The sequence below is a fragment of the Giraffa tippelskirchi genome, chromosome 6 (assembly GCF_054371585.1).
Source record: "Giraffa tippelskirchi isolate mGirTip1 chromosome 6, T2T-mGirTip1v1.2.pri, whole genome shotgun sequence".
NCBI classification, from domain to species: Eukaryota; Metazoa; Chordata; class Mammalia; order Artiodactyla; family Giraffidae; genus Giraffa; species Giraffa tippelskirchi.
The window spans coordinates 134,257,133-134,274,386 of record NC_137280.1 but is presented as its reverse complement, the minus strand read 5'-3'; the positions used below and the strand labels follow the sequence as shown (position 1 = coordinate 134,274,386).

The following is a 17,254-nucleotide window of genomic DNA, read 5'->3' as shown; positions in this document are numbered from 1 at the left end:
GGATGATGGAGGGCTATGCAGTGTAGGTGGGGGGCAGGCATAGAGCAGCTGGGGCTCAATCTGGCTCTCGTGTGTAGACACTGGGGGTGCTGGGTACCATGAGAAAAATCCTGTTTGGGGGATATGAGGCAGAGCCACAGGTGATGGTGGGCTGAGGCCCATGTAGGAGGAGGAGGGGCCCAGACAGGGCTGCCGAGGTCTGCTTGGTACTCGGGTGTAACTCTGGCAAAGTCGTGGTCAGGGCCTCCCTCAGGCCAGGTTGTGGAATGGAGCTCTAGTCTGGCTCCTCTCCGGTCGTGGCCAGGAGGCGGAGGCTGTCTGAGGGCAAGGACATCCTATAGCATGGCAGGGCTCTGGCTGGTCACTGCAGGACCTTCCAGCGGGCACAGCTGAAGAGCGTGCCTCTGCTCCCTGTAGTGCAGGACAGACTCCGGGTGACTCTTCAGGGTGGCATGGGTGTGGAGGAAGAGACACACAAAGGTTGTTGTTCCTGGCCCAACCCTTTCTCTGCAGCTCAGCCTTCTCCTCCTGCTTGGGATGAAGGAGGGGGAACATCTAGCAGGAAGATGAGAGTGACCCAAGGGGCTTGGCCCAGGATCTGGCTTACAAGATGTTGTTCTGGGAGGTCCATTCATGTTTTTACTATGATTGAAACCGGACTTCAAGTCAAGAAGCCAGGGTTTTGAGCCTGGGCCCTGTTCCCTCCCTTGGGGGTCCGGGTCATCAATTCCGTCATCTGTGCAAGAGGAGAAGAGCTGTTTTCGGGGAGCTGGTGAGGGTCTCCCACCGGGGCGGGGGGGCCTGGTGGAGTCACACCATGATGCTCTCTGGTAACCAACACGTGCGCAGCCAAAGTGGGAAACACACATTCCTCTTCCAACTCCGTCTCTAGAGACAAACCACTGATTCCACCCAGAGCTTAGTTGAAGAAGCACTGACTGGTTCCAACGCTGGAGGAAAAACTGGCTGCTGCTGCTGCTAAGTCACTTCAGTTGTGTCCGACTCTGTGTGACCCCATAGACGGCAGCCCACCAGGCTCCCCCATCCCTGGGATTCTCCAGGCAAGAGTACTGGAGTGGGTTGCCATTTCCTTCTCCAGTGCATGAAAGTGAAAAGTGAAAGTGAAGTCGCTCAGTCGTGTCCGACTTCTAGCGACCCCATGGACTGCAGCCTACCAGGCTCCTCCGTCCATGGGATTTTCCAGGCAAGAGTACTGGAGTAGGTTGCCATTCACTTCTCCGAAAAACTGGCTGGTTCAAGATATAACACAATACAGTATTTTATAGGCTTTTAAGGGCTTTTCAAGGCTAATTTTGACCATCGTCCGTTTCTACCATCCTTACCAACCTTAGAACCGTCTTCTCCATGTGGTTCTAAGAGATGTGACTCTACTGGTGACAGCCCACTTTTGAAATGAACTAACATGCTGGTTGGTGTGGGGTTATTATTAGTATCATCATCATCGTTGTGATTCAGGAAAATCGAGTCTTTCCATTACCAAGAAGCAATGCCCCCCCGTCCCAGCCACTACTAGGCCACTACTTCCATGAAGAGGGGCTGCTGCTCCCACCCCTCAACCCCACTCACTGCCCCTGTTGGTGTCCCATCCGTGTGTCATGACCCCTCCCCTCCATGTCCCATCCTGTCACTGTATGTCCGAATCTGATGCAGTCTCTGCTCTGTGTTCCCTCCTCGTGTCCCGCCTGGAACCTCCTGGCCCCCACGCCACTCTCGGGCTTCTGCTGACCGCCGAGCTGTGTGGGCCTGTCCCGTCCAACACACGCTGTGCCTGGCCTGGCTCCAGCCAGGAGTGAAGCCGACACTAGGAGGAAAGGGGAGGGGAGGAGGGACTGGCTGCTGGCTGCAGAAGTCACACCGCCCAGGCCAGCTGGGGCAGAGGCAGGGGCTGCGAGCACTGACACTGGAAAAGCCCAGTGAGCCACCCTGGCCACCTCTGCAGAGGCCCTGGGTGGAGAGGAAAGGATCTCAGGCTCCTGGATCTTGGAGTCAGAAAGCCCAGAATTAGACCTGAGGACCCTCAAAGAATATCCATTGCCTCCCCTGGCAAAGGCCTACTTAGAGGGCATCTCAAGTCTCCCTGCTGATCCCCACACAGAGCAGGACAGGGAGCAGCTTTCTGGCCTCTCAGATGTGCTTCCAGGATGAGCCGTGAAGAGCCACCATCAGGCCTTGGGTACCTGAAGACCTAGACAGGGCAGAGGGCCTGCATCTGGGGCCCCAGCCTCTTCATTGCTAGTAGCTATCTGAGCCACCTTGAGCCCCAGTTTCCCACCTGTGCAATGCAAGTGTCAGTCTTGACCTGCAACCTCCTATGAGTGTGAGTCTTTAAGACTCCGAGCTTAGAACTAAAAGGAGAAGATAATTTACATGTTCCTCTCTCCTTCCCTTGATTCCAGCAGGTCACATGACAAATCCCTGCAAAGATAGAATAGGCTAAAGGGAGGGCCCGAGGATTTTCGAGGTCACTTAGGGGACTGGTTCCCACACCTGTCTCTGCTTTGAAATCACCTGGGAATATCGTTTAAAATAAATATGCCCAGGCTCTGATGCAGACCTAGTTATCAAACTCCTGAGAGGGGGCCTGGTTATGTATATTTTGGACAAGCTTCCTGAGTGACTGTGACAGTCAACCAAATCAGGAGTGGGGTCCTTTCAGCAGAGACACGGGGGAGCCTAGGAGGAGACATTGAGCCTTGTCTCCAGACCTGAGCATCCTTTTGTCCCTCAAGAGTTTTGGATTCTGGAGGCCTTAGGCAACTAGTATCTGAGACCCAGGATTTGTTTCTACATCCCAGTTTGGCATAAGGTGAGCCCTGGTCCAGGAGAGGCTTGGCCTGGAGCTTGGTGGTCGTGTTGTTGAGACCCAGGCAGCTGTGCACGAGGCCCCAGAACTCCAGGCTGGAGAAGACTGTCCCTGCCGGGTCAGCTGCTGCTGGTGGCCCTGACCTTGTCCCGACACTGTGGCTGGCAAGGGGCCACAGAGGATGACCCGGAGGCCCATCCTCCTTCCAACCCTCCCCTGTTGTTCGTTCCTCTGCTCCCTGCCGTTTTCACTCTGTGTCTTTTCCTGTCCCATCTCTTCTCCTTGTTTTTCCAGAAAAGAAAGTCCAGTTCCAGCGTTCAGTTAATGGTGAGTGTCTGCCGTCTCCCAAACGCCGGTAAATCCTGGGCCTCGAACCCTCGCTCCCGCCTCCCTCCTGCAGGCTGCAATGGGAACCCGGGGCGGGGAGAGGGGGCTCAGGGCGTGCTTGGTACGTGTGCCTCGTGTGACAATATGTGTGTTGTGTGTGCGTGTTGTTGGCGTGTTTCTGTTGACACCTCCAACTCCATGGCCCCGGCCAGCAGCCTGATAGTAGACCTGGGAACTCCCTTGGAAGCAAAGGTTGATTTGAACCCCATCCCACATCCAGCCCGTGGCTTCTCGCTTCTCCCCACCCTGGCTCTGGAACTCAGCTCAGGGATTGGTTTGTGCCAGTTGCGGCCGCTGGGGGGCTTGGTTTGGCCAAAGCCATGGAGGCCCTTGTTGAGCTGCGAGGCAACCCAGGGCCTGCCGGTGGCAGAGGAGCCACCAGCCCCTGCCTCTGTCTAGGGGCTCCTGTGGTGGCATGGTGGCCCACGCCCCTCTTCTTCTGACTCCATTGCTGTCTCCCTCAGTTGTGTGGTTTTTCTCCCCCTGAAAAGCCCAGGCTCTCTCACACTGGGCCTCCTGTCTCTCTCTTTTCCTCCCCTGCCAGTGTGTGTACTCCTTCCCCATCCTGTGGCCACCATGTGCCTCTCTGCCCTCCACACCCCCTCTCTGCTCCCTCCAGCAGACAGGGCTCAGGACAGCTCCCCCCCACCCAGCCCTCCCAGAAAGGCCAGGGCTCTCCGTGCATCCACCCCTTCCTTCTCACCCCGCTCCCCGTCACCAGCCGCCTGCTGAGTTGGGCCCGGGCCCCTCCTTAGGCTCGGAAGGCTGATGGGATTTTTCAGTGCAGCATCTGGACGGCCAAGCCGATGAGGCTTACGGAAACGGGGCCGCAGCATCGGGCAGCTGGGGCAGCCCCCAGCTGACCCCACCTCTTTCTGCTTAGCGAGTGGGCCTCACCACCTCCCGTATTCTCTTTGGCAGGAATCTTCAGAGAGCACCAATACCACCATTGAGGATGAAGATACCAAAGGTAGGAGGGGCCTTGCCTTCAGTATCAGGGCTCCCAGGCCTCCTGGTGGGCCCCCTGCACTGACAGTCTCCTGCCTGGAGGGGCCCCTAGGCCAACTTTGTGTCCTGTTTCTCTGCAGAAAGCCTTACTTTGCTTCCTATAGTCTGGGTACATTGTGGGGCAGCATTCCCCCGTATGGCGTGCCTAGCCCACTAGTGGTACCTAGATGGACTTTTCTTACAGCAGCAGTTATGTGTTAACTTTAACATGTATTAAATTAATTCAACATGAAAAAATTAACATAGTCAAATCATAAATGTAATAGTATACATTTTCCTTTGGAAGTGTTTTTGAAATTTTTAAAAAAGACGAGTTGATTTTAAAAACTTGAAGTAAAGGAAGGGCAAGCAAAAATGTAGAAAGTTCAACAAACTGGAATATGGGAAACACTGCCTAAGACCAACCCAAGGGCTTCCCTGGTGGTCCAGTGGTTAGGACTCTGCACTTCCAATGCAGGGGGCACAGGTTCGATCTCTGGTTGGGGAAGTTCTGCATACCACTCGGCATGGCCAGAAAAAAAAAAAAAAAAAAGACCAACCTAAAATGCAGGGGCTATTGTAGCCAGTGACTAATAGTCTTCACCAGCACTCAGAAGGAAGGGGGAGCAAGACCCCAGATAAATGTGATTTGATAGTAAGAGAGGAAATAATAGGATGGCAACGGGAATAATGGCTCTTTTATGGGGCACTTGCTGTGGGCTAGACATGTTTCAACTGCTTGATATTCACCTGAGCTTTACAACAAGCCTAGGAAGTAGGTACTGTGATTAACCCCATTCAACAGCCCAGAACCTGAGGCGTTGAGTAAATTTGTGCAAAGTCCCTGAGCTCATAAAGGATAAAGTTAGGATATGAACCCAGGCAGTGCACCTCCAGGGCCTGGCCTGTAACCTCGGCTGGGGAGGCCTTGCCAGGTGGAAAGTGTGCTTGGAGCTTAGAGGAGGGAGGGTGGAGCGCTGACATCTGCCCAGGAGGGCACCAGGTCCTTGGATGAGTTAGTGATGTCCTGCTGTTCTGCTTGTACCTGGCCCTCCCTGTTCCCCCAGGACAAGGAGACCCGGCAAGGCTGGGGGTTCTCATACTCGGCATGTGTCCAAGATACCTGTCTGAGATACAGCCCGGGCATATTTGGGCTGGGGAGTCTCTGAGATCCAGAAAAACAGCACTGACCCGGAGAGACCACAGTGGTGCCAGTCGAGATATTTTCAGGGGTTTAGATGACCTGCTTCTAAAAGAATACAGTCATGAGGAAAGAGCGTTTTATTATGTAACACATATTCTGCACCGTTGCCATTCAGGCTGATTTAAGGCAGTTTTGACACACTAAACACTGTGACTGCCTCCTGATTCTACCAGGATGTTTGGAAGAGTGGTCCCACCCTGTGTGTATCCCTCTCTGGTCATTCCCAGCTGGGAGGGGGGTGGGGGTGGTCACTCCATCACCATTGCCTGGTGTCAGAACAAATCAAGCTTCTACAATGGCAGTCAGGACAGCCTTCAGATTGCAATATTTTGAAGAATTCCTTGGGATCAGGCCAGCATTCTCAGCCCCTCGAGCATGATTTATAACCATATTCCTGGCCCTGCTCATGTGGATCCTGATTCCATAGGTTTGTGGTGGGGCAATAGAGGGTGTGTCTGAGACATTCGCTGTATCTGAGGCTCCCTGTCCCAGTGGTAAGAGTTAGGTGCTGGGTGTTTTGAGGAGACTGGCTGTGGCCTCATAATCCTGGTCTCAGAGCAGACAGGGTCTGTGGAGGCAAATGAGCTCTGTGATTGTTCACTGGAGTCTATTTGCTGGGTGACTTTAGGCAACTTACTGAACCTCTCTGAGTCTCTGTTTCCTTAACTGTAAAGAGATGATGATAATAGTACCAAGCTCAGAGGACTGCTGTGCAGATGAAACAAGAGGCTGTGTCTAAAGTGCTTACACGGTGCTTGGCATATGGTCACTGTTTAATAAATCTTAATTTCTTTTCTTTCAAACTGGAGCTTATGGTTGAATGACTGGAAGCTATACGGCATTTTCCTGGAGCGTCAGTTTTACTCAAAGATTATTTTAAGATAAATATTTATATGTTAAACAGACGGAGAAATGTTTGAAATAGAATGTAAAGTTTGTATGCACTATTAATGTAATGTGCAATGTGACCCGTTAAAGACATTTTCCACCTGGAGTAACAGCTCTGGGCTGTATCCCCAAGGCCTGATGTTTACAATCATTATCCTCTGCTTTAGAGATATCAGGATGGGAACATTTGTGAAGTCTTGAATTTTAGTTCATTTATGTCCCTTTTAAAGAGGGGAAGAATAAGTTGTCCTGGTGGTCCAGTGGTTAAGACTCCTCACTTTCACTGCAGGGGGCATAGGTTTGATCTCTGGTCGGGGAACTAAGATCTCAGATGCCTATAGCACAGCCAAAAATAAATAAATAAAATAAAAAGAGGGAGACTGAAGCAAAGAGAAGAGAAAGGGCATGTCACTGTTATTAATGGTAGGACTTGGAGCCCATTCCCTGCCTCAGTTTCCATACATGTAAAGGGCTATGTCTGCTGGAAGAGATGCTGGCCCAACCAGGAGATTCTCCCGCTGTTTGGCAGGAGAGAGGAGGCCTGCACCTCCCCCAGGTTCTCCAGGCCTCAGAGAAAATTTCCAGAGAACCATTTTCTGGTGTTAATTTGTTAAGTCTTCTTACTAAGTGAGAATAGCAGCTGGTAGGGTGGATTCTGACCTAACATTAAAGTTAATTAGAAATGTCATCCTCCAGGGAACATTTCCCCCTGAGCAAAGAAGGGGACATGAATATTTCAGAGCCCCTCAGGCTGATACACAGGCCTCTCACCCTCCAAGCTGCACAGGGCTGTGCTAGGCTTCCTCCCCACCGCCCTCCTCCTCCTGGTCAGCTCCTTGAAAACTCCATTTCTTTTCCAAAGGGCTGCCTCCAAATCTGGGCAGAAACATTCTGGGAAATATTAGCCAGGAACGCTGATCTCATCTCAGCCGCTACATGCTGTGTGACCTTGAGAGAGTGTCTTAACCTCTCTGGGGCTTCAGCTTCCCCAGCTATGAGGGAACACTCTTGGTTGTCTGGATGAATGCCTAGAAGATTAAAAATGCCAGAGTTGCTACTGAGCAGCTGCTGGATGAATCTTTCATAGAGCAGTGGGTCTGCTGAGGGCATGGGAGGGGCTCAGAACAAGAGTGAATTTCTCTAGATCTAAGGAGCATCAGAGCCCCAGATCTTTGGTCCCAGAGAGTGAAGCGAGGGAATTCCCGCCTGCCAGGCTTTAACCATTGGCAGACTTGGTGTCCTACGTGAGTGAAGGCCAAGTTAGGCACTGTCTCGGGCTGCATTAATAGAGGTATAGTATCCAGAATTGGGGAGGGGATAAAGAGTGCTACCCTAGGCCTGAGATTCTGCAATATTCAAGCTACATCAAGGACTGTGTGCTCATACTCACAGAAGCATCTAACAGCTTAAGTACCCCAGAAGAGTAGATAGCCAGCTTGAGTGAGATCCTGCAAACCACATGCTGGAGGCTTTCAGCCCTGAGAAGAAAAGGCTGGTAGGTGGGAGGCATAAAGTCTGGGATATCAGGTGCATAGTGTAGGGCCCCAGTAACTAAGGGGCTTTTAGGGGGAAATTTCAACTTAAAAGAAGGACATGGGTGCAAATGGAAGAAGCTCTACAGCAGTGTGGTGGCCTCCCAGGCAGGCTGCAAGCCCCAAAGCTTCAACCAAAACTGAAGCATCATGTATCAGGCTGCTGGGAAGTGTCCCGGCCTGGATAGAGGCTGTCCTCAGGGGGAACTTCCAATTCAGAGCTTTCCACTGAGGATAATCACAGCTCTCTGTTATGGAGCGCCGGGCACTGCTCTCAACGCTTTACATAATGCATCATTATTTACATAAATGACTTGATATAAAGGGCTTGGAACAGTAGCTGGTTCTGAGTGAGGACCATATGTATGTTAGTTATTTTTGTTGATATATTCTTAACTCAACCCTCAGAACCACCCTATGAGGTAAGTACTATTAGTAGCTCCATTATACATATGGGAAACTGAGGCAGGGGGAAACAGCTTGCCCAAGGGCACACAGTTACTGAGTAGTAGAGCTGGGGTCTGGCTCCAAAATCCATGCCCTTGAACACTTGGCTAGTCTTTCTGACACGTTGGGGAGAAGCAGCCCATAGGAGACAGGGTGTTAAGCAGAAGCTCATGGAATGTCAAGTGGAAAGGGTACGTAAAGCCATGTAAACAAGGCAAGGGGAGTGGCTCGGGTCCCAGGGCCCACCAGGAGCCTGTGAATTTTCCCTGGGTGGTCACCATGATTCCACGTGGGAGTGGCTGGAATGAGGCGTCTCCTGATAGAGGTGCGTTTCTCTCCATCCTCAGTCTCTAGCTTGATCGGGAGACTGGATTGTTGGGCTCCAAGGGACAGAGGCCACTAGGCAACTTGGGCAGTTCCAGGGAACAGGGCAAAGACAGCAGCCTCAGACCCTGATTTGGTTTATCCACTCATTCATTCATGCACCCGTCTCAGTGCCAGGCAAGACCTCAGGGTCACCCAGCAGAGCTCATGGTCTAAGACACTCACTCCCAGTCCTGCTGATTCTTAGAGGAGCCAGGAGATAAAGACTGTGTGGCTCACTGTGGTGGCTCCCTGCAGTTGGTAAGGAAAGGGGCAGGCAGGGTCAAGGGCTCAGACAGGAGCAGTCTCCTTCTCACGCTCCCAGCCTGAGAGATGGGCAGTATGTCCACCCATCTCACCTAAGGTTTCTCTGGCCAGCCAGTTCACTGACCAGGTTTGAGGCCAAGCTTGAGCCTGGGGAAGAAGGGAAGAAGGCCCCGGGAAACTGAGTGAGGTTTCTGGTAGGACAGCCCTGCTGGGAGCCAGGACATTTGACTTCCGGTTCCTTCATTGCTGAGGCTTGGTCTCCTCATATATCAAATGGCAGGAAACTGGCCTTGCCTCCCCGCACTCCCAGGCTGTGAGGAGCAGATACAACAGTGCATGTGGGAGGATATAGGAAGTGGTACTTACAGTGTGTACCTACTATGAGCCAGGCTCTGGTCCAAGTGCCTCGGGCACATCATCTCATCCCATAGTCATAGCAACTCTGGGATGAGGGCATTATCGTCTCCATATGATGGATGAGAAAACAACCTTGTGGCTCACGGCTGCACAGCTAATAAGGACCCAGGCTGGGATTTAGATGAAGGCTATCTGATACTGAAGCCCAGGTTCTTTACACCACTTGTTCAGCACTGAATGTATGAGAGGTGATAGCATCCCTATTTTACAGATGGGAAAGCTAGGGCACAGAACAACACACACCTAATAAGAAAACTGATATCTAATCCTCTACCAGAAAGATGGCAGCTGTTTGTGGTGTTTCAGTGGCAGACAGGGGAGACCAGGTGTCAGTAACTGGGATTCATTATGCCTGGAAAGTTCTGGAAAGCTCAGTGCCTGATTCTTGTAGGTATGCAAATGGAATAAAAACTCACCCAGACCTAAGGGATAAATAAGCCCTAAGCCCTTCCTTAGTGGCCCCAGTTTGGACCACAGGGGAACCTCTGGTTTTTGGCTGCTGGTGGTGATCATCACAGGTAACCTTGCTTGGATTCAAGTGACAAAACAAGGTGATGGAGAAGTGTATTTTGGAGTCAAGACCTGGGTTCAAATCAGACCTAGAGCCAGAATGGTGCTTGCTCTCTGGAAGCAGAGGCTGCCAACTAAGACACAGGCTTTACCCTTTGTAGTTGAAGGGACTTTCACACTCTTACCTTTCTGGGCCTCAGATTCTTCTTCCATGAAATGGGAGTGATGACACCCAGAGACAGTGTGAGGACAACTGAGACAATGTGAGGCCCTCGGGACAGGGGCTGGTGCGTGGTGAGAGCTCAGGATATGGAGGCTGCTGCCACATCTCCATCACGATCACTATTATGTCTCTGTGTCCCCTCCTGCCTTACAGTGCGGAAACAAGAAATCATAAAAGTGACAGAGCAGCTGATTGAAGCCATAAGCAATGGAGATTTTGAGTCCTACACGTGAGTTGGCTGGGTGCATCCTGCATGTCCTGCCTGAATCAGGGGGCGCTGATGGCTAACGTTGGGGGGTCTCTGTCTCTGACCCTCCTTCACTCACACTGCATGTGCCATGAATCAGGCTGAACTCATTAACTCTGGTTTGCCTTCAGACTTTATGCTTTCATTAAGCCTTTTGCTCATAGTACTTGTCTATATCTCAGTCCTGCTGCTCTTCCTGCTCCTATCTTGTTGTCTAGGAAGAATTCCAACAAAACTCTTTTCCTTCCCCAAGGAAAGAGGGGGTGGCTTCCACTGCAACATGGGCCTCCTCAGGAGACAAGCTGAGAAGGAGGGGAGGGAGGCAGGCCCATCGTCAGTCCTGCCACGTGGGCCTGGGCCACTGGACTTCGTCTGACCTCAGATGGGCAGGAGCAGGCAGGAAACCAAACTTCAGTGAGCAGACGGGGAGCAAAAGAACCGCAAAAAGCAATTCTGAGCCATCCAGGAATAAGGCAGAGTGCACAAAAATAGCATGATATGAAACAAGTGGTATGAGACATCCCCTACATAGCTGGACCAGCCCTTGGAGAAGCGACCAGTGTACAAAGACTGGGCTGGACCGCCCCCTGGTGGCCATCTTCAGCCTTGCTGGTCTAGGCCAGGAGCGGACCTCAGTGGGCCCCCAGGAGAGCCAGGATTCTGGGCTGAGGCCTCAACGTCTTGGCCAGGGCTGACAAGGCCCGGGTCTGAAGTCCCTACCTATGCTTTTTGGTGGACAAAAGCTGCCAACTAAGGGCAGAACGACCCTTACCTGTTGGGTGAAGTAGGAATGACCTGGGTGGGCTTTGCTCCTTGGGCAGCCTGATCCTGGTTACTGCTATGCCCAGGAGTTGAAGTTTGTCTCTCAAAGGCTGGGCAGGCCAGGTGCATCCTGATCGTGGGAGGGTTTCAGCAGCAGCGGGTGACAAAGCCCCGGCAATCTGCTGATTATCTCTGGAGAAACAAGGACCTTGGAAGGTGCAGGTGTGAGACGGAGGCTGCATGTACACGTGAGTGTGATGTACCTATGCACACGTAACGTGCACGTTTGTGAGTGCGTGCATAAGGGGTGTGCATGGGTATGTGTGCATGTGTGCCCTGAGGGTTACATAAAGACATGGAAATGCGCTGTTGAACAGATTTTGCATCTGGCCCTGGAAAGAATTAAGTCAGTGATGAGAGAGCCTGAGAGTGGCTTTGAAGACACAGCTAAGGAGGGAGGGAAGGAGAGGTGTCTCCTTTTGACCCCAAACCCCCCAAGTCTTCCACCTCTGCGATATCACTTCCTCTGCAGCCTAGGTTTTGACCCCTTGCTATGACCTCTGGAGCCTGTGGTGGCTGAGTCTGACCCTGTGTCACCCTGGATAAGTCCCTTCGTCTCACCGAACCTGTTTCCCTACATGTACAATGGAACTGGAGCAGATGGCTTCTGAGTCCCTTCAGAGGCCCAGAGACCTCCTGGAGAGGGGTTCCTTGGAGAGAGTGAGGAGGTGCTTAGTCTTCCAGATGGTCAGAGCTCAGAGCCCCGCCTTAGAGGACTCTGGATCTGGAAGGATCCTGGGAATCCCACATGATCTGAGAACAACCCCGCTGGCCAATCTGTCAGGAGAACCTGAGGTTCTGAGTGGAGAAGCGAGTTGTCTGGAGTCACACAGACAGAGCGGCTAGGGCAGAACAAGGGCAGGGCGCCCTGCACTCACCACAGCTCCAGCTCACACGAGGCTGGGCCCTCCGCCCTTGTCTTCAGTCCCTCCCCAGGTTGGATCTTTGTTTGTCCTGGGGTACTTCCTGTCCCTGGCTTCACTGTCATTGTCACAGGGGTCCACGTTGTGTCACAGAAGATTTCAGAGACCTAGGGATGGGGGAGAGAGTTTTTTCCTTCCTCCATCTGGCTATTAGGGTCTCCCAGAAAGCAGACCCGAGTGGGAGCATTGAGCTGAAAGTACACAGCAGAGGGCGTGCTCAGCCATGCCCTGGGCTCCTTCCTCCCAGGCATAGCTTCCTGGACTGCAATTTTCCTCATCTTACAGAAGAGGGAAATGGGGCTCCCAGAGGACGCTGCTGCCAACAAAAGGACACCTTCGTTTAATGTAGCAAAACACACCCCCTCCAGGGACACATCTGCTAGGTGAACAGAAGTCAATTTAAAGTGAAGGAAAAGGCCCCCCTGCCTAAGGAAGACAAATTAGGAAAGCCCTCTCTGGGAAGCTCTGCTGCCTGTGGTGGGGGGATGTGATGTAATTTGGAGAGTTGTGTACAGGCTGAGTTATCCCCGCTGGCATCTCGGTATGGCCCTCTTGCTCAGAGACGTTAAACCATTGCTTGGGGGCAGGGGGTGGGGTTGGTCTCATGACATGTAAGTGGCAGAGCCATGGTTTGGACCCAGGCTTCCCAGTTCCCAGTAGCGCCTGCCAGTCAGCAGTGTCCACACTGCACCTGTCCTAGCCCTGTCCCCTCCACAGCCTCATTGATCCTATGAGGTGGGTGCAGTCACTTTTGATTTCACAGGCTCACCCTTCCTGGGGTCCAGGCCCCTGGAATTAGAGGGGGCACCCGAGAGGCCACCCCAGCCCATCTTTCCTCTGACTTCCTCCCCCCAGGAAGATGTGTGACCCTGGGATGACGGCCTTCGAACCCGAGGCCCTGGGGAACCTGGTCGAGGGCCTGGACTTCCATCGATTCTATTTTGAAAACCGTGAGCAATCCCTTCCCTCTGGGCTGCCTGTTGTCTGCTCTGTTCGGTGTCCTGCCAGATGGCACAGCAGGGTGATGGGCAGGGCCCCTGGGGTGGCTCAGGAGCCAGTGAGGAGGAAGGGCCCGTGTGGACAGGGCTTGGTACCGCCTTAGTCTCTCTCCTAACCCTGGCCCGTCCAACCACTGTGGCTGTGGATGGGAAACTTGGATCAGTGTGACAAGCTCTCCCAGCCCTCACCTGCCCATACTCTGGGAGAGCCTGGGGAAGACCTTTATTCCCTTTCTACAGATAAGGGAGCCCCCAGGGGCACACCCCCAAGTTACAGTCACCTGAATGCCTGCGGCCACCCCAGCTGACCAGCTGGTTGCAAACTGGCATGTAGGTTGTTGTCATGCAGGTGCCCCAGTGGGTGGGCATGGAAATGCGCTCTTAGGGGAGAAAAGGGGACGAAGCTCACACTGCTGTGCCCTGCCTGTTTGTCTAGGTCTCTGTCCGCATGTCTGTCCTTCCCGGGCCTCTCCTTTGCAGGAGAGACCCTGGCAGCTTTGCAACCCGGGGCCGTCAGGGGGCTGAGGCTGGGCCTGACCTAGGGCGCTTTCTGCCTGCGTCTGTGTCTCACCTTGGCCAGGGGTCAGACAGAGATAAACCAATGCACTCGCAGGTTAGACTCATGTAGCTTAGGACCTGGAGGGAGGCCCTGAGAAGAGGCACAGCCAAGGTCCCCCAGACGGAAGGCACTGAGGCAACACTCTGTGATTTCCTGTGCTTGTGGGCACCCACTGAAACAGCACCGGTTCACACAGTGAGAAAGTTGGTCCCTTTCTAAATTCTCTTTCAATATATCTGGCTCTGCCAAGAGGAAAGGCTCAGTTTAATGTTAGTATCTCTTAAATACCTACCCACTTTCTAACTCACCTCTTTATCAAAAAGAGAGCGGTCTCAGGCCCAGGTGACTTGCAGGAAAGAGCATGGAGCTAGGATTATATAATTTGATTTCATTTTCATTGGGCTTATTAAAAGTGTATTCTGTAAGACTGGTTATTCATTAATGATTGTTTTAGAAAGTGGTCTTTTAAAATAAATGTGTATACGTTAATAAAGTGAATCGATTTAAGGAAATATTTTCATAAAGTAAGTATGTGCACGTGCTAAGTCGCTTCAGTCATGTCTGACTCTTTGCGACCTCATGGACTGTAGCCCACCAGGCTCCTTTGTCTATGGGATTCTCCAGGCAAGAATACTGGAATGGATTGCCATAAAGTAAGTACAGGTGGATGGTAAAAATAAAGGTAGTACTTAAGCAACTGAAGTTGGCTCTAGTCCAACTCTTCATTGTACAGAGGGGAAACTGAGGTCCAGAGAGAGGAAGCAACTTGTCCAAAGGATCCAGAAAGTTGGTGACAGAACCTGGCTCCCGACTGCCTCCAGAGCCTCCTTCTTTCCCTGTACTCTCTCCTCACCTGGGCACCAGAGCTGGCACACCTCTCCTGCCTGCACACAGACTAATGGAATCTTGCAGAGTACGAGGGCTTAAGAGCATCCCCAAAAAGGAGTGAAGAAGGAAGTTGCATTTTCTTTGACAAATCAAACTCTGCTTTTCCAAGGCTAGCAACAGAGGTAGTGTAAAGAGAGGTGGCTGGACCCCGCAGTCAGTCCCGCTCAGCCTGGAGCTCCCTAGCTGATCACCAGGGGCACCTCTCTACTGGTCTGTCCTCTGGGGGGTGCTGGTTCCCCACAATGAACACCACAATCCCCACAGAGCAGAGATCAGGCTGAGCTGGCTATTAAGACTCAGGGATACAAAAGTGGGAGGAGACACGGAAGGCTGTGTAAACCCTTGGCCTAACTCTAGCAGTGAGTCCCATCATAACACTGGCTCCTTGGACTCTGGGCTTGAACACCTGATCACATCAAAGGATCAAAAAGAGCAAGACACAGAGTAACTGCCTGCCCTGGGGCAAGTCTCACCCTCCTGCTTGCTTTTTCCTGCTGGAGGACCTGGCCCTTTCTCCCATGCTATCCATGAGGGTACATGTTGGGAGCCTAGAATCCGTTCAAGAGATGCCACGTTAGGGTGACCATTGCTTTACAAATGACTCTCAGGACCCCAGCCCTGGCAGACAGCAATAAGGCCCAGTGCCCTCAACAGTGCTAAGTTCTGTCCCTTTGGGGATTGTTCTAGATTGTCCTAATTCAGTTCCACCTAGAGACTGACTTCTTTAGGTTCTACTGCATTTCTTTCAGAGACTGGCCCAGCTTTGGACAAGTCCAATTGCTTCTCTGGACCTCAGTTTCCAGATCTGCTAAATAGATGCATTGAACTAAACAGTGTTGAGAGCCTCCAGCCCCGAATGCTGCTGAGGATGCTCACAGAGGCCTCCTTGCATTTTGTGGGAGGGCCAAGGGGTGACCTCTGACCTCTGAGGTCACTCCAAAGCTTATAGTGCAAAAGCTCTTCACTCTTGCTATACAAGAGCCCACAATTGTAAAAGCCTCTTAGTCTACATATCTAAGACTCAGTGATTTGGGGTCATTTATCCAAAACCTGGATATAATGTGAGTGTAATATTTAGGTGCAGATACTATCGGATGCTTTCTGAAGTTGTGAAAAAATTTTTTTTTTTAGGATTGATTGAAAAAATTGATTTTTCAGGAAATCAGTGGCTCACAAACCTGGCTGGGCAGCAGAATCAGAGGATGGGGGAGGGAAGGGAGCTTTTTCAATATGACAGATTCCTGAACTGGCATCTCCAAGGGCGGGGCTGGGCAATCTATATTTTGAATCATCTCTCCCGTGGGATTTGGGTACGTTTGGGCTACACTGAGAGAAGGTGTGAGGGTTCCACTGAAGCCCAAGATCCTGGTGACCCCTGTCCAGCCCCTCCTGAGATGATTGCCTTCCTGTGTTTTGTTTTCTATCTTGCTGAAAAAAATTGAGAGTTCCTAGAACCAAGATGGTGATGATGATTATAGTAATAATTGCGGCTCACATATTACACAGAGAGGGCTGGTTATTGTCAGTTCTATCATGATTACAAGAGCTGTGCCTTTCCCTCTAACTCTGGAAAGCTCCGCGACCACATCCCATGGCCACCAGTACCATCCCTACAATTCCAAGATTCTACAGTTTTAATATTCTTCAAGTTTCCATAATTCTATACGTTGAGAATAGAGGTGGCTAATGAGGTGCCCATAAGGCGTATCTGACTACTCATTTTTCATGTGGTCTGCATGATGTTTTAAATTTGAAAGCAATAATTAAAACTGAAGCATTTGACTTAGAAATCCAGATTTCTAGAGTCTCTTGAAAAATGAGGTGTGGCAACACGGGTCCCACTTATATAGCAAACGCCAGGGAAGCTGCGTCCGGGGCACCTCCTTAGAAGGGACATGGTACACTATTCACCACGGTCCCCACCACTCCCTATTGTCCCCTCACCCAGAGACAGAGGGTCCGTAGTCATCTAGCATCTCTTACCCAGTTCAACCCCCTTGTTTGTGTACTCTCCTGGCCTCTGTAGGGATCTGGGTTGAGACTCCAGTCTCAGCTCACCTGACACTACATTCACCTGTATGTCTGAGATATCATGATTCTCAAATTCCATTCCCCTGCGTTTGAAGAATTCACCTTGTCTTGAAGTCCACCGTGTCTCTGCTGGGGTCTGATCTAGTCATCTACAAGCGGTGCCCTGACTCCCAGGTAGCTGAGCCCTGTCACAGAGACCTGCTCCTCTGGAAATGAGGCAGGCAGAGGTGCTCTGCTGAGGCGGCTGCTGACAAGTGGGGAAGGGAAGGAATTGAGACGGAGGCCCCCAGGTGCAACTCCTCCGCCCCCTCCCATCCCTGCCTACAGTGTGGTCCCGGAACAGCAAGCCTGTGCACACCACCATCCTGAACCCCCACATCCACCTGATGGGTGACGAGTCGGCCTGCATCGCCTACATCCGCATCACGCAGTACCTGGACGCCGGCGGCATCCCCCGCACGGCCCAGTCGGAAGAGACCCGCGTCTGGCACCGCCGGGATGGCAAATGGCAGATCGTCCACTTCCACAGATCCGGGGCGCCTTCCGTCCTGCCGCAGTAAGATCCCTTCCTTCCCACAATCTAAAAGAATGCGGTGGTGTCAATCTGGAGGTGGTACACACTGGAGAACCCAGCTGCTGGACGGGCCCTGAGGCGGGGGTGGGAAGACCACTGGGAGGAGACCAGGCCTGTGGGTCCCAGGGGGTAGGGGGAGGACCCCCCCGGAGGCAACTTGAAC

General features: G+C 52.1%; 1 protein-coding gene and 1 non-coding gene across 6 annotated transcripts in view; both read left to right on the top strand.

The window, feature by feature from the left end:
- Positions 1-17,254, top strand: part of CAMK2A (calcium/calmodulin dependent protein kinase II alpha) — a 63,815-nt gene that overhangs the window by 43,328 nt on the left and 3,233 nt on the right. For 3 of the 5 annotated variants that reach the window (XM_081495792.1, XM_081495793.1, XM_081495798.1), the window contains 5 exons: positions 3,119-3,151; positions 4,133-4,181; positions 10,203-10,278; positions 12,897-12,991; positions 16,845-17,073. In XM_081495792.1, the coding sequence (XP_081351918.1) occupies positions 3,119-3,151; positions 4,133-4,181; positions 10,203-10,278; positions 12,897-12,991; positions 16,845-17,073 (482 nt within the window). The remainder of the gene's footprint in view (positions 1-3,118; positions 3,152-4,132; positions 4,182-10,202; positions 10,279-12,896; positions 12,992-16,844; positions 17,074-17,254) is intronic. The other 2 variants (XM_081495794.1, XM_081495797.1) reach the window with 1 other exon arrangement.
- On the top strand, positions 4,634-4,706 carry TRNAG-UCC (transfer RNA glycine (anticodon UCC)). Its single transcript has one exon. It is a non-coding gene; the product is annotated as a tRNA-Gly (tRNA).